The 25,288-nt window shown below is 36.5% G+C and overlaps 2 protein-coding genes across 2 annotated transcripts in view; one reads left to right on the top strand and one right to left on the bottom strand.

The window, feature by feature from the left end:
* The window catches only part of LOC120776533, a 324,462-nt gene that overhangs the window by 161,313 nt on the left and 137,861 nt on the right, over positions 1–25,288 (top strand). The window lies entirely within an intron of this gene.
* LOC120776532 (fibrinogen-like protein 1) lies at positions 6,264–8,798 on the bottom strand. The gene is made up of 4 exons (XM_040107265.1): positions 8,291–8,798; positions 7,977–8,220; positions 6,566–7,075; positions 6,264–6,505 (listed from the first exon to the last, which is right to left on the bottom strand). The coding sequence occupies exons 1-4, from the start codon at positions 8,526–8,528 to the stop codon at positions 6,373–6,375; spliced, it is 1,125 nt and encodes a 374-aa protein (XP_039963199.1). The 5' UTR covers positions 8,529–8,798; the 3' UTR covers positions 6,264–6,372.

The raw sequence follows: 25,288 nt of genomic DNA, 5'->3' as shown, positions 1-25,288 counted from the left end.
AGTACTCGACGTGATAGAGAAAGTTATAAAATTGGTATCGGGAATAAATGGTTACGATTCTCCTTATCTTTGAACAGCTTGCTAAAAGATCAATAATTTGGATATATCTTTTCTAGTAGAAATCATAAAACATTGCCAACCTCTGTTAGTTGCAGAATCTTTCTCATGCTGCTGAGATACGTTCGTTTTAGATTTGTTAATGAATATAAAGGGCGATTCATTTCGAGGTTCCCTACTTTTTTTTTTAAGAGAAAACACATAAACTTCAAATTTCATGTGGAATATTTATTTCGTGGACTGCCAAGCAGCAATCAAAGTTTCAACCTCGTTTAGCATATCGGCTAAAAGTTTCTTGGAAAGCAGGCCAGCAGTGGAGTATGTCGCCAATTGTAAGCAAATTTACTTCTCCTGGGTGCCAGGTGACAAAGGCATCGAGGGCAAGAGAAAGGCACCAGCGAAATAGGAGCATCTCTTGTCTCGCTTCGACAGAAATACGCCTCAAACATTTGAGGACCCCAAATGTGAGATATTGGAAGAAGTATCTATGTTAAGGCCACAGAGTGTATTGAAATTGCCATCAAGCGCTGGCATTCTTAAGAAACACTACTCCTCAGGGACTCCATTATGGAACTTCATCTGGTAACGCAAAGGACCAAACTGGTCTGGTCAAACTGTGCTGCTTATTAGCCTACTGGACTACGTATGACCTTTATTTAACATAGTTAAATAAATTATCATTTTGAAGGTAATTTCATAATGCCATTCTCGTGGCGTTCTTTCAGTCGAATTTACAAGCTTAACTAGAGGCGAATTTTTGACCTACAAACTCATTCGCCATATACATACAAGGACTGGTAGTAAGCACTTGATGTCAGGTCTGAAATATTATATAAGGGGCATGCAAAAAACGTGAGAACTAAAATCCAGAAGCTTCTGGCGAGTCACTTTCGATATGACTTTGTGCTCATGGAATCCAACTATTGTTTACTTCAGACGGTCCAATTGTTGACAGCACAGATTCGACTTAAGAATTCTGCAGCAGCTTATATTATACGATCCAAACAAACACATATCAAAACCTGCCTGAAGATATCTTCTGGTTTAGCCTCAGTTTGCGCCGTCTTATCGTGATTCGATCACGATCGAGATTTGAGAGTTTTCGGCGCTAAACCATGTGATAAGTTTCCTTTTGTATTCCACATTAGATAAATGGCTCCAAACTGTTTTTTTTGTTTTGCATTTTCATATCAGCCACCTAATTTGCAGTTTCGTTGAAGAAAATTTGGCTCAAATGAGTCAGAAAATTATAAAACTGTCGGAGAAATTTTTTGGAGAAAAAAACTTAATCTTTCTAGCGCCATATAGTGAGACACAGATTACTGAAGCCATTTGTATATTGGGAAAATAATGAATTTATTTTTAATAGATCTAATACGTTACCCAAGCCCAAATTATCGATATCAAGTTATCCGGTTTTTTACGAACAGCTTCTCGCAAACGCTGCACAACATTCAAATAGTATTCCTTGTTGACAGAGTGGTCAATTGGAAGGAATTCGGAGTTCACCACACTTCGATAATAGAAGAAAACTGTCAACATAGCCTTGATTTTTGACCTGCCTTGATGTGATTCTTTCGGTTTTGGCTCAACCTTTGCCATGATATTCGGCCAATTGCTCGTCTGTTTCTGAGTCGTAAGCATAACATAAATTTTGTGATTTTGGAATCAATCAAGCTTTTACTTTTCTTAGGCCGAAATGATATTTCAAAACGGTTTTCATTGATCCTTCCGATATTCTAAGGATACCAGTAAGAAACATCTTTGTTGAATAATTTCACTCATCATAAAGATCACCGAAAGCCCTTTATGTACTTCAGAAAGACAAGTGTAAACTAAGCACTAATAATTATTTTGATGTGATATTTGGCACACTTGTCACTGACAGTCATATCAACCTAGAAAAAATATATTTCGTCGAATGGGTTTTCACGCGTAATTTAAATTAAAAAGTTTTCGTATTTTTTGCCCACAGTAGTATATGGATTTTTGCAAAATCTATCCATTAAGGGGAGCCTGCTTTAGGAGGCCTAAAAAGGCAGTTTTTCGTGATTTTTTTAGGATAGAAAAAACAAGCAAATGTAATGAAATTTTTACATCATTTTACTACATATTTAAACTTGCAAAAACATTTTTAAAATTAAAAATATCGAAATACAGCCCACTTTCATCTACTTTTGTGCACCACCGCGCAATTGAAGTGTCCAAATGGCGGAAAAATTGTAGGTCGAAATTTTTGTCTGAAACAAAAAAATCCAATGGATAATTAATTTTCATTAGTCCTTCTTCTATGTGAACCTAAAAAAACCCGAAAAAAACGTGAAAATCAAAGTATTTTTAGATTTGAAAAAAAAAGTGCAAAAAACCTAACTTCAATTTACTAAAAAAATAGTTTAGAATTTTGTTTCCAAGAACTTTTTAGGTTCACAGAGGAGGTAATAAGATACTGAATCTAATAACCTTTGGTTTTATACGATTGGTTGAATCCTTTTTTTGTAATTTTGGCCGCCAATTTTGGAAAATTTTCTTTGTCTCTTGATAACGTCATTATTTCTGTTCATAAACTTTCAAAACCTTAACTTACAAAGCTCTCCCAAAAATATAAACCGAAATCTTCATGCTCCCTAACACTGCCTCGTAGATTGACTAACAAGTGCTTAAGAAACTTACATTGATTCAGAGATTAATTATGTTTTCCTTATAAAAAAATTTACGAAAAATATAGATTTCGTGAAAACATACGAGGGTTGGCAAGGTAAAGCTTTATCCTTTGCTGATAAATGTAAGGCTCTTAAGATTTATTATATTTTACTTTCAAAATATCCATCCTTCCTTACTTCTGTTTTAAAGCAAATTTAACCCAAAAAGTTAGTACATCACGCGCTCTCTTATCCACAATTTAACAAACTATCCAACTTGCCCATATTCGAGCACTCAGACATGCAGCTCTGTGCATCCGAATGAGCAAACATTGTGCACTGACGCATAACATCCACATACAAGCATGTATGTAAGAGTATCTACAGAAGTACGAGCCCACTAAAGCAATAATATAATTGCAGTTTCCAGGGCCACTCTACGCCCACTCTGGCCGTTATCTTCCAGGTAAACAACTCGAAACGATTTTCATTCGAAAGCACTACAACTTTAACTCGTCGCTCAACGGCTAACTGCCCGGCCGCTTTACTGCCTCACAAACCCACAACTACTACCCGGGATTCTGCATATTTTTCAGCCATTCCAATTTGCAGCACCGACTCATACGCATGTGGGGAGGGGGGAAGACAGCATGTAAAAAAAAGACCTATTTGAATGGACTGTCACATGTACACAGCACACGATTTACCTTCTCCGTGTATTTTTGCTGTCGTCCTTTTTTCGTATTTGCTTTGTCTCGTCGTTGGCGAAAATGAAATGTATACCCATTAGGCAAAATAGGAACACAAAGCATCGTAAAGCATCGCTCGCCAATTGCGTCTTCCACCGCAGAGTACGAGCACAACAACAGCAAGCGGTTGCTTTCAATTCGTTAATTGTTTTGCTGTGCTGCGGTGAGACAATGAACTTTTCAACCAAATGTGTTCATCACCATTAACGCGCTGAAGAAGAATTCAATTTGACTTCAATGGACATTTTTTGATCGAAACTCATTTCTTTTCTATGCTCCAGAGAAAGAAGTCTCATTTTTAAGCTGCTTAGCTAGAATTCAAAGTCTAATGGGAAGGCTTGAAGTGGTCTGCCTTAAGTTTTCTTAAAAGCGCGATGTACTGTACCATTTGGATTACCAATACCAAAAGTACCTAAAATACTTACGTAGATTAGGTTAGGTTAATGTGGTAGGCCAATAAGCCTCGCATAGACCAGTTTGATCATTTGCGATATCAGATGGAGCTCACTTGCTAAGTTGAAGAGGAGTAGTCACCGCTTAGGATGCCTGTGCTTGACGCGAATTTTAACAGGCTCTGTGGCCTCACTATCGATACATCCTCTGCTATATCGTACTGTATGGACCCCAGATGCCTACAGCCTAGTTTTGTCAATGCGGGATAAGTTCACAAGGGATTCTCCATTATTTTCCTGGTGTCCTCCTCTAGACATTTCCTGAAGTCTTCTTGATCGGTCAGCCCATCTTGCGGGCGTGTGTCGCCTTTAGACAGTGACCAGTCAGTATTCCCATCATTTTCCTATAATCTCTTCTATCGAGTGCCAAATAGGAATTTTGTGTACTACCGACTTACCGTTTGACAAATGACTTTTGCAGTTTTGCACTCAGGTAGCTCGTTCCATCTACTTTTGATTTTGTTTACTCTGCTGCTGTCAAGTTCGTCGTATAGAAATGCATAGGTTTCCCAAAGTTGACGTTTCAGATCTTAGCCGCACATCACTCTTGGCAATCTCGTCCACTATTTCACTGCTCTCAAAGCCATTGTGACATGTCACAGAATAAAAGTGAAGTTGTTTAGTTCTGGCAACACTTTTCACTGCTGCCTGCTTCCCAAGACACTTCTGACCGATATGCGGTCCGAGGTTGCTGCTTGGCTGCCTGCGTAGATTTTCAGTCTGGATTTGACAGCAGGTGAATTAGAGGCCAGCTCCGCGGATTTCGCGATAGCAAAGGCCTTAGTTGGAAATATACTGCAGTGGTTCGGCAACTTAAAAGGCTGCCTTATGCCTAATTCTGGACAGTATATTTCCACACCAACTTCATCGTCCATTTTCGAGTCATCCGTATAGATGTTTATTGTGTTACGCGTAGCTAGCATACCTTTACGCCAGCCATCTGTCTCAATATTTACTTTGAACCTTCTTTCCTAGTTGAGAAGTGGGATCGTGTAGTCGGTGTTTGCCCAACCACCATTACCCACCGAGCTATGCCCGTAGGTTCTATAAGTAAATTTGTAAGAGATATGCTGATATTTATAGACCAAGCTACCAGACTCATGCATTTTAGGCCAAAAACCCAGATAATTCCTCATTAAAGAACGTTTTTTAAGTTTAGATACGATATTTAATCGTCCTTCTTCAAGAGTAACTGCAGCACTTATTAAAATTTAAAGATGTAGAATTCTGCTGGAATCTGCGACTTTGTAAAATCAAATAAAATGAAAACACGGGAGTTCGTAGAACTAAACCACCAACCTGTGAAAGACTTTTGCTATGAATAATTGCTGATGAAGGAAATCCGTGCCTCAGTGGATACTGCTATACAGTATGACATCTTGAATTGCTGAATTATTTTTTTGTGATTTCCGGAAAGTATTCTCTTGCATTTGATATCAGGCTTTAAATTTTAAACTTTATAGTTAGCTAAATCCCTGAAAATAGTTAAGTGTTGCTTCACTTGTGCCTTCAATAATTCGAAACACAATCTCCAACCTCTACCTTTTCCATCCCTACTGAGCACTTATTCTATGGCCCGCTGCGGAGGGATTTGTTTTTACATTTCCAGAAATACACCGATTTGTGTTCGAAGTTTTCGACACTTTAATCCTATTTATCCGAGCAATTAGTTCAAATCTCTCCATGAAAAGAATACTCGTTTGATTATCCCTGAGAAAATCATTTGTGAATTTCTTCGAAGGTGCAAAAGAGTTTCGAAGAAAAATCAACAAACTCACCTAATCACTTTTTTTTATACCCTCAACAGAGTATGTTAAGTTAACCACGAAGTATGTAAGAGAACGTCAGAAACTGTATAAAATATCCATATACATATATATACATATAATGGTCAGTGTGACAAGCTGAGTTGAGTAATCCATACTATATGCATGTCTATATATAATTGAAATCGATGGAGTGAGATATCGATCAGATATTTTGCTGATTTTTTTTCTACCCAATTGATACTGATCATTTGTCGGAACTGTCGATATCGGATCACTATATCTTATAGTTGCCATACAAACTGTCCGACAAAATCAAGTTCTTATGCGGATTATTTTTTTATTTTAGAAAATTATTGTAGCTTCCGTTTTCTTGTTTAGCAATAATTGAAGTCTTGGACTCTCACCTCAACGTCTATTGATCTTTCTGAAGTATATTTGAATGCTTGAACGAGCTTCGCTCAGAAGAAGGCTCTCTCTTAATTAAATTGAGATGCTACAAAGCTCAATGAAACTTTTGACAACACTTACTTTCTCAAATAGTATTAGATCTGCTAAAAGGTCGGCAGCATAAAAGTACTTTTCTAGAAAGGTCTGTGAACTTTATTGAACGGTGTTACTTTTTTCTCGATTTAATCGATTTAAGGAGTTATTTATTGGAGTTAGTAACAGAATAAGTAAAAATATTTCTTGTTTTATACTCTATAGCTTAATTGCCATTGTACTTCCTTGCGCGCACCATCATTTTCACGGTGCTTAACGGCTTATCCCTATAAAGCGTCGGCCACATAACACCCTCATAGTTGGCCGTCATTTGCTTAGAGAACGGGCTGTTAAGATTTCTAGAAGAAAGAAAAATTTTTGCAAACAAAGTTTAATAAAATATACATATATTCGGTTACCCGACTTCGCAATCCTTATACCACCAACCAGCTTGCATTTTCTCCGCACACTTTCCCTCATTATCCCTGTCGTAGGTGCTGAACTTTTGTCCCTTGCTCTCTTCCAAACTATTACCTGCCGATCCACCATTTTGGCCCAACAAATTCAAAGTGTAGTTTTGTTCCTCATCCGCAATGCTGAAGGCGTCGTAGCGATACCAACGAAAGTTGTTATCAAAATCTAGCAATAAAATGGCCAACTCATGCAACATGCTGTGTGTTATGGCCCAAATCTTCTCCAGACCCAACCAATAACTGCCATCTATAACACCGAAACCCGCACGATAATCTGCCCAGGTGCGATTGAAGTCGATTGGTGGATCGTCGAAGTCACGTTGCTGTATTACCAACCAGCCGTGGTCATCGTCATCCATAACTTGACAATAGACCATGAAAGGGCGATGACTGTATAACGCTACACGCACCAAGTAGGCACCGCTTGTGCTAACGTTGTCACAGTCTGGTTGGATGCTGAAAAATAAGAAAAATAATGAAGAGTTAATAACTTAGGGTAGGAAGAACACATAGACACAAAATTAAAATCGCCTAACTCAAAAACGAGTTCTAAGCGAAAGAACCAATTATTTCACAGTGTTGGATCGGTTATGGTTTTCTTTTTAAAGCGCGGCCGAAGACCTCTAATGTAAAAAGGAGTATTTTAGAGACTTTGAAATCGGGGATTTGAAGCCTAACCCCATCCAGTCGTATACTGATCTGCAGTATCTACTGAGCCATGTATCTCCTCAATCGCTCGTTGCAAGAAGTTGGCTAGTCTTCCAAATATTGTTCGCCTTAAGTATTGCCAATTCATTTCGTCAATTCTAAAGAGTGACTTCTATTATAAAAATAACTCGTTACCTCAATATGTCAAGATTGATTCTGTCGATGGCGAAGTATTTGGATCATCAGCTTAAAAGTATGTGAGGCAACTGCTCATTGCTATATTGAGTTTGGTATCCCGGTCCATAAATATGCCGCTATGTTATCTTTTACACATCCCGTTTCAAAGAATATATTTTGAATGTTACCGATTTTGGTTTTATTCTGCTCTGGTCATATTGCCATTTTGAGAGCCTTCTTCGGTGTACGATAGTATAATGGTTTGATAGGGTTACCAGAGTGATAGAAATAATCGATTTTCATCTCAATTATGATGTTGGAATTAGAACCCTCAGACTATTCAAGTCATATCGATGGAACTCAGACAGAAAGGTCCAAAGTTAGAGACGCATGCAGGTAAGGTCGAAAGGTTTCTACCCTCAAAAGGAGATGTGTATATGTATATTTCGTAACCGAAACTATATTGAAAGATGCACCAGAGGCTGAGATTATGAGTAGGGTTTCGGCTCTTTCGGCTAAAAAAAGTACTAACCTGTATTGCACATTATTATCCACTTTCTCGTTTGTATATTCTTTATCAACCGGTGCGTTCTCAGCGTTTGCCTCAACGGTATCATTTTTAGAGAAAAAATAGTTAAAAATGTAGTAATTCCCAGTTGAGGACGTGAGTGCTGCCAAGTTATTTAGAGAATCTGCTATTGGCTGGTCTTCTGATGGACGCAAAGTGGTGGCGATGTTTGGAACGGAAGCTGAAAGTGCTGCAGCCATTGCGAGCTCTATAAGTGTGAAATGGGGATGCAACTTGAAAGCTCTAGAGATAATATTTCATAGAGTTCTTTGATTTACCTGATATATTTGCCGGAACGGTTGAAACACTGGTTGTTGCAGCCACAGCTGGTTTAATTGTTGCGGAATTTGCATTTACAGCTGTCGATGTATTATTCAAGCTCAACTTCATAGCGGCCTCGTAAAATTTTAAATGACTCGGCGGCAAATATGAAAGCCACCATCTCCCCTGCACAAATTCATTTGTTTCGAACGCAAATAAAACCGATACTAAAATTAAAGCTCTAATTATGAACATGGCAAAGTTAGAGTATGTTGTTGGTCTGTGAAGTTTTGATGTTATTATTTCTAGTATTTTTGTTCTATTCTTTGCACAACTTAGACTTTTAGAACATTCCACTTTGCTGGTTCACTTTAGAATGAAATGCTTAACAACACTTTCATTAGCTACAGCCAGCTGTATTGAGGTTTATTTTAGAACTAATTAGCAATGCTGATAAAAACTTCGAATACGGGGTCGGTTTTATAAGTCAACGAACGTTTGACTTTTTGGTGTGATGTTTTGCTCTAAGGCCTGAATCGAAGCGGGATTGTCTGACTTTAAACTTTACATATCCCCACAGGAAAACTCTAAGGGTGTGATATCACACGATCTTGGTGGCCAATCGACCGGCCCAAAACGTAAAATTATCTGCTCACCAAAGTATTCCTTCAATGAATCCTTTGATTGATGCAATGTATAGGAAGTGGTGCCGTCTTGTTGAAACCAAATGTTGCCGAGATCGCGAGCTTCAATCTCAGGCGTTAAATAGTCGCTCATCATCGCGCGATAACGGTCGCCATTGACGATTTCGTTCTCACGGGCATCATTTTTGAAGAAATATGGACCGATGATTCCATCGTCCCACAAACAACACCAAACGGTTTTTTTTTCTGGATGAAATGGCAGCTCTTGAATCTCTTCAGGTTGCTCTTCGTCTTAAATCGTAAAATAAAGTTAACTTTTTCTTGTTAATTTTATTTAATTTTAATGTTTTTTTTTTAATTTCCATTTTAAACTGAAAATATTTTTTTTTAACAATGGTTCTAGGTTTTTGTATATTATTTTCTTACTAAAATATTAATCAAATTTTTTTTTTGTAAAAAATATATGACTTAATTGTTAATAGGTAATTTTTATAAACTAAATAATTTAATTTTTAATCAACTTATTTATTTCTGAATGACATTCGGAATATAATTATTATAATTTTTTCTTACTTAATGGTTACAAATTATTTCCATTTATATTTTAAACAATTCCTTTATTTCTAAAGTATATTAATTAATTTAATTTTCTTAATTAAATTATAATTATTATAATTTTTTCTTACTTAATGGTTACAAATTATTTCCATTTATATTTTAAACAATTCCTTTATTTCTAAAGTATATTAATTAATTTAATTTTCTTAATTAAATTATAATTATTATTATTTTTTCTTACCTAATGCCTAAAATTTTTTACAAATTATTTTCATTTATATTTCAAACAACTTATTTATTTCTAAAGTATATTAATTTATTTGACATTCTTAATTAAATTAAAATTATTATTATTTTTTACTACTTAATGCCTCATTATTTTTTATAAATTATTTTCATTTATATATCTAACAACTTATTTATTTCTAAAGTACATTAATTAATTTAATTTTCTTAATTGAATTAAAATTATTATTATTTTATCTTACCGAATGCTTAATATTTTTTATAAATTATTTCCTTTTGTATTTTTAACAACTTTTTTATTTCTGAACTATGTACATACATATGTATGTACATATATTACTTAATTTAATTTTCTTACCTAAAGTATAATTATTATTATTTTTTCTTACTTAGTGTTTAATAATTATTACTAATTATTTTCATTTATTTTTTAACCAACTTATATTTATTTTTAAATTATAATCATCAATTTAATTTTCTTAATTAAATATATAATAATTATTATTTTTTCTTATTTAATAAATTATTTTCATTTACAAATATTCTAAATAACTATTATATATTATTTCTAAATTATCTTCATTAATTTTTGTATTTATTTTAGTATATTTAATTTTTTCCTGTTTCAAAATTAAGACAGAATTTTATTTTTATTCAACTTTATTTTATTAGTATAATTAATTTGATAATAAAATATCATTAACTTAATATTAATTTTAAAAATTTAATTAACATAATTTTTCATACAACTCATTGCTTCGAAAATTTAAATTTTCATTAATATTTTTCAATTACCACTCACTAAATAAATGTACTTAATTAATTATCAAAGATTAAAATTATTTTTATTAGTTTAAAAAGCTTCTTCACTTTGCCTTCACTGTATTCGCCTCAATCCGCCTACGAGCGTTAGAATTTTCTCTGCATATTTATAGGCGTGCAACGCTAGTTACACCTCTGCAAACACACACACACGTGCAGTAAAACAACACAAGCAAAAATAAGCTCCAAATTGCTCCAACAGGTTCGAAGCAAAGTTTGTGGATTGTACGAAGGTACTGTGTAACGGCGGCCCCCCAACAAAGGGAGGTGGCGCATACAATCCACAAACACAAAACGCCGACAAGCTTCGAACCGCACAACTTTTGCTCTCAACAACAAGCCAAGCAAAGCGCGCTTCGTGTATTTTGCTTGTTTATTTGTTGTTTGTTTGTTTGTTGACGAGCAGCCGAACAGCATCGTGTATAAACAAATGCATGGTTGATATACATAAGTGAGCTTGTGTTGTTTGTGTGTGCGCTTCTGTGTTTATTGCACCCAAGCAGCATACCGTTTTGGCGTTGTGGGCGCGTCGAACACGTTCTGGCGGCATGTTGCCTGCAACATGTTGCATTGGCGCCTGCTTAGATATAATTTTTGCTGTGTTTTGCAGTTTGTTTCTTGTTGATTTTAACATATGACGCTCGAGTCGATTGCGCGGCGGTTAGCGGTTAAATATTTCTTTGCAATTATTTGACATTTTGCTGCGGAAAAAAGTGTGAAAAAGTGCAGTGTTTGTGGAAATAAATTAAAATAAAATTAAACCTGTCTTCGGTGTGATTTGTAGTGTGTGATACTTGCAATAAAAGGAGCTCTGTGTATATTGGCGACGAAGTTGGACAAAAGAACGCGACAGAATTTTTGGGCTAACCGTTTGTACCAGCAACTCTGCCCGCCAGCGCAGCGCTGCAGACGCGTGTGAAAAAATAATTGAATTCTTCTTGTACAAAATTAATATGTAGTGTGAAATTATTTGTTTAATTAAATCGAAACAACAAAGTCAATTAAAGTGAAGAGTGATTTTTGAAAAACAAAAAAAATTTAAAAAAAATAAAATTTGGAAATTTTTTTTAAAACGTATGTAGTATACTCTATACAAAAATTAATAAATAATTAAAAAAAAATTAAAAATAATTTTCAAAAATTTTGAAAAAAGAAGTTTTGAAAAATTATTGAAAAAAAAGTTTTGCAAAAGTTTAAAAAAATAATAAATACATAATTTTCGAAGAGAAAATTTGCATAAAAAATATTTATAAATTTTTACATAACATTTTTTGGCCACCTCAGTGGTACCACACTGCCATTGTGTATACAAATACTCGCTCCTACTCCCGCTACCTCCCGCGGCAATGTCAAAGTGCTCGACAATTTGTGAGGTCTCCTCTACCACTGTCAGTGTATAAGTGCACGCGTGTGTTTACCCCTTGCACCAACAACAAAAATAAGTTTTCACTGCATTTGTGGTTAGTGTTGCAGCATTCTGTTGCACAATCGTGTGAAGTGTTGCAAAATCAATAGATTGCAAAACAAAATTTTATCTACACAGCTGCAACCCGCTCTTCTACACCCACCAACACACAGCTTTTTTGCGAAAACAAACTACCCCCGACCACCAATTTGCTGTGGCGACGACCGTGGGGTTTCGTGTGGCAACATTGCTGTAAATAATTTTATACGCATATTTGTTGTTGTGCAAAGAATTTTAGCTAACACACTTGCTACAACAAGTGCAAAAAACGCTACGAAAACAACAACAACATCAACTACCACAATAAGTTTTCGATAGCAACACGCAACACAAATAAAATGTCTGCAACAATAGAAGCGAGCTCCAACATGGACTTGGACACAGGCACACAGCCCGAAAATAACAGCAACAGCAACAACAATACGAATAATAACGCCAACACGCGCTGTAACACCGTCAATGTGATACAAGTGGGTGGCGGCGGCAGCAGCATTGTTGCTAACGGCATTTGTGCGTGCGACGAGTCGCAGCAGGCGTGTCCAATACTAATTACCAGCATACAGCAACAGTTACAAGACGAACAGCTAAAACAGCAACAGCAACAAGAACAAGAACAAGAAAAACAAAGCCAACAACAACAGCAGCAATCGTTTCAGCTGCAGGACATTCCCGCCACCGATAGTGGACGCGCTTCGGTAAATGAATTCGATACAACAACAACAGCACTGGAAGACACATTACCAGCAACTGTTTTGGAGCTCACAACCACAAGCGAGGCGGGGCATGTCTCAAATGTTGCCAGTTTTAAAGACGCTGTTGAAGCAGTTCCCGCAACTATTGTCACCGTTGGAGCAAACCATGTGATGCCAGCGCGTGAACAATATGTTGCAACGGATTTTTATGCCAGCAGCGGCTCCCAGACCAAGTGGTATTTGCGTCCAACGGAAATTTGTGGCGATACGGTGAGCTGCAGTGTTGCGCCGCCGTGTGTTGCTGTCAACAATGTTGTTATCATTTCGACCTCGGGTGGTACCGACGTGCACCAATTTGCCTCGCAATCAACGACAGGTGGCGGAAACGTAAAGTGTAATATGGACGATGAGGGGTAAGTGGCGTTAAGGTTTTTAAAATAGCTGTACTTTGGTTTTGTGACTCATAACTCATTTTCTCGAGTTTGACAAGTTCGGTAATATCAGAAATATGTTCAAAATTAGATGAAAACAAAATAGTCATATTGGGGGCGCTCTCTCTTCCATCGTATTTTTTATAGGTTCTTGTAGTTAGTTTAGGATTTGGGCTTGTTTTATATACCGCCCTTTGTGATATCAGAGAGTTCTATTAACGATTGGATCTTAGTGTCGCACTTAGAACCATTCACACATCTGTTTACACATAACATAATATTTCTAATCCCGACATCTAATATGAATGTTCGAAGGGATGAGTTCGCAAAATCAGTGAAGAAAAACTCGTCTTCTTTTGGTGTGAGTATTATTTTTTACCTTTTTACCGTGCACCGTTAAATTAAACCCCAGTTATAACCCCTAGAGCTAAGGTTAACCCTGCCTAAAGCCTGATAGCTCACTAGACATCCTGTGACTTACTTTGGTCCAGAAAAACCTTTCAACATCGCAGGTACTAGACAGGTTTGGTTAGGTTAGGTTAAAAGGTCATTCAAAAAATCATCTCACTTGGACAGCTTAGAACGTTAGTATGTTGTGGTAACTATAAACTCCTCAAAACTGGATCATAAGACCCTTACAGATCGACAAAACACTCTGAATTTGTTGCGACGGTTCATATCAGTTTCGTCATTGCCTTTTGAGTCACCGAAGGTAAGATTAGCACTATGTTTCAGCCTCAGTGGTACTATAGTCCTGACTTGCCACCGAATGACTTCTTTTTACGCCCGTACGAAAAAACGTTGTACGAAAAACGTTTTTCGACACTGCAAAGGCGTTTAATGCCTTCACAAGCCATGTTTTGGAGAGTAGTATTATTATTTTTGGGCCTTTTTCGAAACCTTCCAATGGTAAAGTGGGTTTCTATATTAATTCTAAAGGTAAAAGGGAACAGAAAATGTAAAAAAAAAGAATTTTTTTGAAAAAAGGTTATCCTACTAACCCCTTAATTCCATTTTTCGGCCGCGAAGAATATTTGAAGTTACTTTAAACAACACAAATAGCGCTCATATGTCAAAACGCTCTGAGTATGTATGACATCAAAAATGTCTGACTTGTCAAACTGCCATACTAGGGTTGCCAAATCCCGAAATATAAAAGGCAACCTACGCAATGGGGCTTAAGTATTAAGAAGCAATATGTGAGGTTAGAGCTTTTCTGAAAAAACTTTTTATGATTCTTATCACAATAACATTTCCCCAAAAGTGTTTTTAACTGATACTTGTTACAGACTGTGAGAATAGTCGATAGTTGACGATAGCAGTAACTTATCGAACGAGAGGTATGGGCAAAGTATAATATGGTTAATTCTCTGATATCATCTGTTGTGTTTCTTTCGTGATTCGTGGAAGAACATTCTTTGACCGGCATTACGTCTCAGATATTCCAGATGTACGTTGAGTCCAATTGTCGATGACTCGTTTGACCATTTCGACTGGTAACTGGCAAATGACATGCGTGATGTTTTGCTCCAAGGCCTGAATCGAAGCGGGATTGCCCGCATAGACTTTAGACTTTACATATCCCCACAGGAAAAATTCTTGTGATATCACACGATCTCGGTTCCCAAAAGGTAAAGTTATCTACTCACCGAAGTGTTCTCTGAATAAATCTATGGATTGATGCGATTTGTGGGAAGTGGCGCTGTCTTGTTGAAATCAAATATCGCCGAGATCAGAAGCTTCAAATACAGCCATCAAAATAGTCGGTTATGATGGCGCGATATCGGTCGCCATTGACGGTTACGTTCTCACCGGCATCATTTTTAAAGAAATATGAACCGATAATTCTACCGGATCACAGACTACACCAAACCGTTATTTTTTGTTGGTGAAATGCCAGCTCTTGAATCTCTTCAGGTTGCTCTTCGTCTCAAATACGACAATTTTACTTGTTTACATACCCATTGAGGCAGAAATGGACCTCATCGCTGAACAAAATTTGGCTCGAAAACCTCGAATCTCCGTGGAACTTTTCAAGAGCCTAAAGAGCAAACCGATGTCGATTGGGAAGATTGAGCGGCTTTAGTTCTTGTACCAGCTGTATTTTGTACGCTTTCAATTTAAGATCTCGACGTAAAATGCGCCAAGTCGTTCCAAACGCCAGTCAGAGTTGCTGCGAACGGCGTCGAATCGACTTTCCACGGACTTCGTATACACATTCAGCTATTTCTGCTGTATCTTCTTGACTGCGTACTGTACGTGGTCTATTCCGTCGAATATTAACCAATAATGAATGCTGGGCCTCAAAATGGTTGATGGTGTTGCGAATAGAATGCTCAGTAGGCCGATCATGTTGACAAAGTTGGGAGAACCGCGCGATTTGTAAACGTTGTTCAGGTGTTAATCTTTTCATGATAAAATCTCAAACAATATTGAACAAAAATACAATGACAGCTTGACACGACTCACTCGTGATCTCTCAATAAAAGAGTCAGGAAAAGCTTGGATCGTCGGTTATAGTCAAGATCTATGGATCATATCTGAAATGCAGCTGAGAATACTTTTCTTGGAAATTTATGGTACCACTATGGAGTTTTTCCGCCCATAAATAATGTAGGTGAGTCATGTGTCAACACGTTTGTGTGTCTGATGAGCCCACTGATCATATTTTGATAAAATAAAGCACGCCATAAGTCCTTAACTGATAACTTTAAATCGAATCGCATATGAAATTTTTAAGTCAGGAGTCCGCATTTACATATCACATCTATGTAAATTTATATAAGTAGGTATACACATGCATATAAGTATGTATGTAGATTTTCAAATTAACCTTTTCTGTATAATGTAGTCTACTTAAAGTTGTGTCTCGTCCTAGTTTCAGTTACTCACTAAAAATTATAATTAATCTCTCATATTTTTTTTTTTACACTTTGCAACAAAATTATTTCCTCCACACCATCTTACCTTCCGCGCTATAATGTTTGTTCTACATAATTATATTCATACATATGTATGTACACTCAACATGTGCAAGTTGGTGCTATCAACCACAAATTGCATAACCGTTGAAAATTCGAAATTGCTTGTATCCCCCTTTCTTCCGACTGCACCGTGCACTCTATGTAGTCGAGCGACACTATCAGGGTGTCTGCTAGCCACACCACATATGTATGTATGTACATATGCGCATGAATATTGCATATCCACGGCTGCCGGCGATAATGATCAAAAGTCAAAGTCGTTATCATCAGCTCCGATGGCTATTCCGCCCTTCCCTGTGCATACAGAATGAAGAATGACACTTGAAATTGCAATTGAGGTGGTTGTTTGTTGTTTTAGTTTGATATTCGTGCCTTTGCGTTCTTTTCCTTTTGCTTCATTTATAACTCTTTTGTTGTTGTTGTAAGTTTGTATATTATGCTCATCACTATTTGCTCAGCAATTTGCGGACATTCGTTGACTTCGGATCATTGCATTCATTGTCGTGCTCGCCAGCCGAATGACATTTATGTAGGTTATTATGCGCGAGAAGGGTTTGTGCTCAAATTCATATTTCATGTCTTGCTTGCCAAGATTACCGCTGTCCTTGCGCGTTTTTTTTTGTTTATTTTTCGCTTTACATTTTTTTATGATTTTTCCCTCCGTCATTTTCTGCTTGTAAAGCAAACAGCTGTTTATTATTTATATATGTACACATGTAATGTTTATATACACCACGCTTCTTGCCTTCGCCGTCCCACTCAGTCGCTCATTCATTTGTTGTTCATATTTTTCCATTTGCGCTCATTCATATGCGAAGTAGATCGTGAAAATTCCACCCGACTCATTAATGCACCCTTTCGCATCCTTGAGTGTTGGCAACTGTTACAATTTGCCCAGTTTTATTATCATGTTAATCAGTTCCCATCATGACGGTTTAACGCTTAATGTGATTCGTAACGATTGCTCACCGCGCGCTCTTGAGTGATTTCCCGCTTCATCTTCGTTATTCCAGATGAGATAATACATTTTGAAGTGCCGTCAAGAGTTTTGTGTTGCTCGGCTGATTAAATTGCCACTTCCGTTATCACATCACATGTCAGCACAATCCACATTCGAGTACCTTGTTCTGTCTCTCTTACTCTCTCTCTCTCTCTCTCCTTCTGTCATTGCACATCTGTGTTTGGTATTATCGGATAATCGTTTTAATTGCCTGTAAATAATTGGATTACATAACTTTCCGTTTTGTGGCGATTTTTTATAATATCACTCATTCTTCTTTTTATTATTCTTAAAACCGGTTTATTTCTGACAGTTGCTGAAGTATACATATATAACCTAAAAAACACGTGTTCATATTCTCAACGTCCTTGAGTTATACAGTAAAGTTCAAGCATCTTCCACTCTCAATCAAGCTACCATTGTTTGGCTCCTTTGCTACGTTAGGGTTGTAGTTTTGATCTGGATGACCCATTTAATGAGGCTGTCAATCAAAAAAGACGCCAAATGTTTAGGATCACTCTTTTGGTATGACTTTTTTCTCTTTTGCATATGGCATATTTTTTGGAAGAGACGTGCACCAAAATTAATCAGTATTGTTCAAAGAATAATTTTGCTTTAGCAGTCATTCGAATGTGTTCGAACACTTGAAACTCCTTACCCTTCATTTTCAGCAAATACTCATACCATATACTGTTCCCTCATCTACAGAACCCGAACAGAGATAAATGTATATATTTTTCGACCTATGACATTCCTCCGAAATATTTGAGAAATGTTGCAAGAAAGTGACTTTGTTAAAAGATCAACCATTCAAACAAAAAAGTCTGACGTAATATTATTACTTTAGTACCTTTGAGCGACTAAGAAAACTTAAAAGCTTTCTCGAAAAAAAATTTGGCAAAATGAAATGTTTAAGTTCACCTAACATCAGGCGATATTCTATAGATTCTAAATAGAAAAAATGAACACACTGTTTATGTATATGAAATAAACAGTATCTTCACTTTTTCTTCATCTATTATAGCCTCAATGTTTTTGCTATAGATTCTAGGATCATAACCCTCACGTAAAATACAATTTTCGAACATTACAAGATGTATAGGTAGGTACATATCCGTATATGTAGGGTCCAAATATATATTCTGTCTATAGATAAAAAGTATCTTCGCTGCTTTTTCATCAGTTATAACCCTAATGTTTTCGATATGGATCATATGATCATAACCTCTCACTTAAAATCATTTTTTTCAAACATTACAAATTATGTTGTAGATTCTAAACTACCTTTTTTTGGACACAAAAAACTTCACTGTTTCTTCATTCGTTATAACCTCAAAGTTTCAGAGTCTCGTAGATCCTAGCATCATAACCCTTTACTTAAGTTAAAATGTTGAAACATTAAAGAATATGCTGTAAGTTCTTAATCGACCTTTTTTAGGTTTAAAAAGTGTCATTACTGCTTCTTCATCAGTCATAACCTCAATGTTTCTCTTATACATTGATATCATAGAATCATTATCACAATATCACAAGATATACTGTAGGTTTTAAATACAGATATTTTCTAGGCATAAAAGGTGGCTTCACTTTTTCTTAATTTTTTTGATAAATTTTAAACTCAATATTCTGCACATATGATAGATCATTGGATCATAACCATTCTTCAAAAGATTCACTCTCAGTAAGCTTTTACTTTCATTTTCGATTACCAGTTAGCCTCAGCTCACCAAACCCCACTTTACCATCACATTTGTCCTTAGAATAATAAAATAAGTACTCCAAACCTTCATTTTATTACGTAACGTCAATACTTTGAGGAATTTTCTTAAGGAATAATGTTTTTGGGAACTTTAAAAATTAGTCTACTTCACCTTCTTACTTCAGCAGATTGAGGTTATGTGCCGTCGCACTTAGCTTTGTAATGTTCCAGGTTGTCTTGAGAACCTTTTAAGAAGCAATTTAAAAAAAATCATAAAAGTACCTCCAATACTTGAACTATGGGCGATCCATTTCGAGGTTCCCAACTTTTTTAAATCATTTAAATATTTTCTTTAGGACATTGGAGGACAATATAAAAAGTACATAAAAAATACCTCGAATGCTTGAACAAGTTATAAAACAGATTTGTCACCCTGTACTTGTCGATTGACATACATAATTAAGAATCCGTGCGCTCTACTAAAATTTTGTCTAACTTTTACTGCAATGGTAACCCTATATGTTTTAGTATCAAAGCTCACATGCCATTAAAGTTCCGCTGCCCGTCAATTAGTCCACATAATTTGAATTAACACAAAAGTTGCCTAATTTGAGAAAGTTTCATACAAAAACAAAACAAAAAACTTATGAATGAAATTTTCGTATTTTGTCCACAAATTCTCCACTTTTCGAAAACTGTAACAGGACGACGACAAGTGGCGACGAAAAATATATTACATTATGTGCTTACCACCAAAAATATGCAACAACTTGTTCCGGCACATGAGGGTCCATAAATTACAACGCCGAACTAAGTACGTGACATGCATTGATCATTTGAACTGTCAGCGGCAGCTGAATTCCATTTGGTGACAGTTACTCCGATTTTTCGTACCTTCTTTTTGTTGCTTTTTCTATCTTTTTGTCATGTTGTTATTTCACTGTCGCATTTTTGTTTTAAGCACAACATGCATGTAGCAACTGCCACTCTTTGTCGTGATTGAGGTGAAAACTTTTACTTTCGTTTCGGTAATGGATGCGAACATTTATGTAAGGCTTTCCGCAAAAGGAAGTTCTACGCCAAAAATGAAATTTTTTATTAACGCCATATACTTGGCGTTATTTAATTAAGAGAGTCTTTAAGCGTTTATAATGAAGCGACGTAGTCGATTGTATGGAGCGTGTTCAGTTGTTAGCGAGTTTGTAGCTACTAATTGTTAGTTTGTGGGTTCAAACACACAGAAAATATAGGAAACATTTTTTATTGAGATTAGCAATTGCCTCTCGCTACCAAAGTCGAGCCCAACATCTAGTTAAAGGTGTAAGTGTCCACTATAGATAACGAATGAGTTGAGTTGCTTAGCAAGTCCTGAATTTATTTCAACCAGAGTTTGGCTTAGTTTAAAATATAGGGCCGTTTTTATAATAGAATTGTGAACAAGTTGCGAAATACTTGTAGTATGTATATATTTTCCCATATCCTTGACGAATCTCTACGGCCAGTAATATAAATCAAAAACTTTCTAGCGTATTCAGATGTATACCTAAAGGTTGATCCATTTTGAAGTCCCCTACTTTTTTAAAGAAAAAACACAGAAACTTCAAATTCAATAGAGAATGTTTATTATCATTCCAAAAAAGATTGTTTAGCATTTTTTTGTTTGAATATTATTTATTTCAAATGTTGACCGCGACTACGTCTCAGATAGTCCAACCGTTGAGCCCAATTTTCGTTGACTCGTTCGAGCATTTCGACTAGTAACTGGCGAATGACATGCGTGATATTTTGCTTCTCGATAGTGAGGTGTGAGAACAGTATGAACTACTGCAGTATTTTGTTAGAGTTAACTAATGTTAACGATTACTGAAATATAATCAGGCTAAGTAATCGGGCTGGTACCAACATCAATAATCTACAGCAGTTCCAAGTTGTTGGTATAGAGCTATAAAATTTATAAAATTCTTTTGTTACTTGGGCAGTTTATATTATATATCTGCGAACGGAGGATCAAAGAAAGACATAAGTATAAAAAAGGCAACTTTCGTCGCCCTCAATGCTGTCTGGAAATCCTCTATCATTAGGCGGCGTATCCAAACTAAAATACTCAACTCCAATGTTAAGTCCACACTTCTATGAGGCTGCAAAGCCAAGTATCTCATAGCCTCTGACATTCAAAGGCTGCCAGTTTTCAAAGATCTTCGCAAAATTTGTCGCCTTTTCTCGCCTGTCGACATCACTAATACGCATTCTGACATCTAAGAGCTGCAAGTTTTCACAAATCAACTACTTCGCAATATTTAAGGTTCACAAAAGTTGGAATTAAATAAAGGGGCTAGCACAAGATCGAAAAAAAAATTGGAAGAGTATTGTTGTGGCCCATTGCTACCCTCGGAGCCAGAGCATAAAAATATACCTGCATATAATCAGGTTCTTTGAAACTTCTGTGCGTTTATAGATTCTACTTAACGGTTTAGGGTACTTATAATTCATTCTAAGATACTGAGAGTGCGATAAACATCATCTGAATAATTAAATATACGTTTAGAGTTACCTGCTCAATTGAAAATCATTTGAAGAACTCCAGATGACTTTAAATGTCTATTTAAATTTAACCTTACCGTAAAGATTCTGATGATAATTGTTTGGTGTTTAAGCAATAAGAGAAATTCTTGTTATTATTAGCGTCACGGAAGTTTCCTGAAAAAAATTTTGAGATATTCTAAATAATTGCATTCACTAATAATATAGGATAGTCGAAAAAGTCTTTTCGTAACTCTAATCGAGCTTCAACTTATTTTTTTATATTTATAATGAACTTTCATGAACCAAATATGTACCGTTTTGGTCGACAACTTTTTGCCATTTTTCCGCTAGAGACATTATTCTATCAGTGTAAAATTTTTCTGGTTTCTCGGCGAAAAACTGCGACAAATAATTTTCACAAACTTCTCTTGAAGCCAACTTTACTCCATTAAGGGAGATTTGCATTGACCGAAGAAAATGGTAGTCCAATGGTGTCAGATCAGGACTATATGGTGGATGCATCAAAACTTTCCATCCAAGCTCTCCCAGTTTTTGTCGAGTCATCAAAGATGTATGTATGGTCTAGCGTTGTCCTGATGGAAAACGAAGCCCTTTCTGTTGATCAGTTCTGGCCGTTTTTTTCGATTGCTTGCTTGAATCTCATCAGTTGTTGGCAGTAAAATGTAAAATAAAACGTTTGACCGGGCTGGAGCTCCTCATAGTGGATGATTCCGTTCCAATCCCACCAAACATTCACCATAACCTTTCGAGGCTTCAAACTGGCTTTGCGACCATTTTTTGAGCTACACCACGTTTGGACCATGATCTTTTTTGCACATTATTGTGGTATTTGATCCACTTTTCGTCTCCTGTTACCATTTGCTTCAGAAATGGTTTGATTTCATTTCGTTTTAACAAAGAATCGCGGATGTTAATTCGGTTCATAAAACTTCTCACAGACAATTCATGTGGTACCCAACTATCGAGCTTCTTTTTGTAGCCAGGCTTTTTTAAATGGTTCAATACCATTTGATGATGAATTTTAAGTTCCTTAGCGATGTGATGGCTGCTTATGTAACGGTCTTGGTCAATCTTTTTTTATAATTTCATCGACTTTTTCAACGATAGGTCAACCAGAGCGAGGTGCATCTTTCACATCGAAATTTCCAGAAAGAAAGCGAGCGAAGCATTGTTGTGCTACATGAACTAATACAGCATCGTCTCCGTAAACTTCACAATATTCATTGGTGGCTTGCGTGGCATTCTTCCTTCCGTAACTTTTTTTCAACTTCCCCAAATTTAATTTTGTTAAATAAAGCTTAAAATCTCACATTTCCTGGCTCTCTTCCTTTTTTAGTAAGTTTTACGTACTTTCTGCACCCTATATGGAAATTTATGATGCGCATAGTTGCTGACGACAGCCACCGTAATAATAATATTCTACTGAAATCAGAAGCCAAAACATTTTTGTAATTTCAAATACAAATGTACTTTGCTAATATTTCAATCGTCTTTTGAAGGTTGCCGTTTTTGTAATGACCAGCAAATATGCTGTTTGCTTCCATATACACTTGCTATTTAGTACATATATACATGCACATGGTTACACACATAGGTATACATGTGTCAAGGACTGGCTAATAACTTTTTTGCACCTCATTTTCCAGTTGCTGCTTACGAAAATGTTTTATTTTAATGACCAAAGTGTAAATTACATCGCTGAATGTGTATGTGTGTGTGTATGTGCGTCTTTTTACTGTCATTTAAATTTGCAAGTGACAAAAACGTTCCACATGCATACATACACCATATATACTTAATAGCTAAATATATATTCTTATGTGTGCATAGACAATTTATGTAACATAACTGCCTCTTGAGTGCAAAAACAAAGTGTGTTAAGTAGCAGCAACTTCAATTTCGTTACATGATACCTCAAAGTCTCGAAAAGACACCACAAAGATTGCAGTGAACAGCGAATGTGGGGCTAAACAATGCAAGAAGCCTTGTAGGAAATTTTTTATACTGCTCATTAGCAAGATTACAAATGAAAGTAGAAGTCCGATCTCGCGCAAATGAGAAAATTTATAGAACATTCAAAACCTCTCCTAGGTCCTACAGCATCGAGCATTTCGACTGGTAACTGGCGAGTGACACGTGTGATGTTTTGCACCAAGGCTTGAATCGAAGTGGGATTATCTGCATAGACTTAAGACTTTATATCGGGTGATTTTTTTGAGGTTAGGATTTTCATGCATTAGTATTTGACAGATCACGTGGGATTTCAGACATGGTGTCAAAGAGAAAGATGCTCAGTATGCTTTGACATTTCATCATGAATAGACTTACTAACGAGCAACGCTTGCAAATCATTGAATTTTATTACCAAAATCAGTGTTCGGTTCGAAATGTGTTTCGCGCTTTACGTCCGATTTATGGTCTACATAATCGACCAAGTGAGCAAACAATTAATGCGATTGTGACCAAGTTTCGCACTCAGTTTACTTTATTGGACATTAAACCAACCACACGAATGCGTACAGTGCGTACAGAAGTGAATATTGCGTCTGTTTCTGAGAGTGTGGCTGAAGACCGTGAAATGTCGATTCGTCGCCGTTCGCAGCAATTGGGTTTGTGTTATTCGACCACATGGAAGATTTTACGCAAAGATCTTGGTGTAAAACCGTATAAAATACAGCTCGTGCAAGAACTGAAGCCGAACGATCTGCCACAACGTCGAATTTTCAGTGAATGGGCCCTAGAAAAGTTGGCAGAAAATCCGCTTTTTATCGACAAATTTTGTTCAGCGGTGAGGCTCATTTCTGGTTGAATGGCTACGTAAATAAGCAAAATTGCCGCATTTGGGGTGAAGAGCAACCAGAAGCCGTTCAAGAACTGCCCATGCATCCCGAAAAATGCACTGTTTGGTGTGGTTTGTACGCTGGTGGAATCATTGGACCGTATTTTTTCAAAGATGCTGTTGGACGCAACGTTACGGTGAATGGCGATCGCTATCGTTCGATGCTAACAAACTTTTTGTTGCCAAAAATGGTAGAACTGAACTTGGTTGACATGTGGTTTCAACAAGATGGCGCTACATGCCACACAGCTCGCGATTCTATGGCCATTTTGAGGGAAAACTTCGGAGAACAATTCATCTCAAGAAATGGACCCGTAAGTTGGCCACCAAGATCATGCGATTTAACGCCTTTAGACTATTTTTTGTGGGGCTACGTCAAGTCTAAAGTCTACAGAAATAAGCCAGCAACTATTCCAGCTTTGGAAGACAACATTTCCGAAGAAATTCGGGCTATTCCGGCCGAAATGCTCGAAAAAGTTGCCCAAAATTGGACTTTCCGAATGGACCACCTAAGACGCAGCCGCGGTCAACATTTAAATGAAATTATCTTCAAAAAATAAATGTCATGAACCAATCTAACGTTTCAAATAAAGAACCGATGAGATTTTGCAAATTTTATGCGTTTTTTTTTAAAAAAAAGTTATCAAGCTCTTAAAAAATCACCCGATATATCCCCACAGCAAAAAACTCTAACGATGTGATGTCACGCGATCTTGGTGGCCAACAATCGACCCAAAACGTGAAATTATCTGCTCACCGGAGTGTTCTCTCCATAAATCCATTGACTGATGCGATGTGTGAGAAGTGGCGCCATCTTGTTGAAACCAAATATCGCCGAGATCACGAGCTTCATTCTCAGGAATCAAATAGTCGGTTATAATGGCGCGATAACGGTCACAATTTACGGTTTGTTTTGTCCTGGCCTTGTCTTAATGAAGTACATTTCCTCTCCTTTCAATTTCTGGTCGATCCTTCCTTCAGACGGCCTAATTTTTGGTAGTATAGGTCTGAATTAAGAGTTTAGCCGTAATTACATTTTGAATTATATCCTGCCAATCGCACCAAACACATAGCAAAACCTTCCTAACCGT

The sequence above is a fragment of the Bactrocera tryoni genome, chromosome 5 (genome assembly GCF_016617805.1).
Source record: "Bactrocera tryoni isolate S06 chromosome 5, CSIRO_BtryS06_freeze2, whole genome shotgun sequence".
In the NCBI taxonomy this organism is placed as follows: Eukaryota; Metazoa; Arthropoda; class Insecta; order Diptera; family Tephritidae; genus Bactrocera; species Bactrocera tryoni.
Note: the sequence above shows the minus strand (reverse complement) of the source record. Positions and strands in the feature narration are given on the sequence as shown.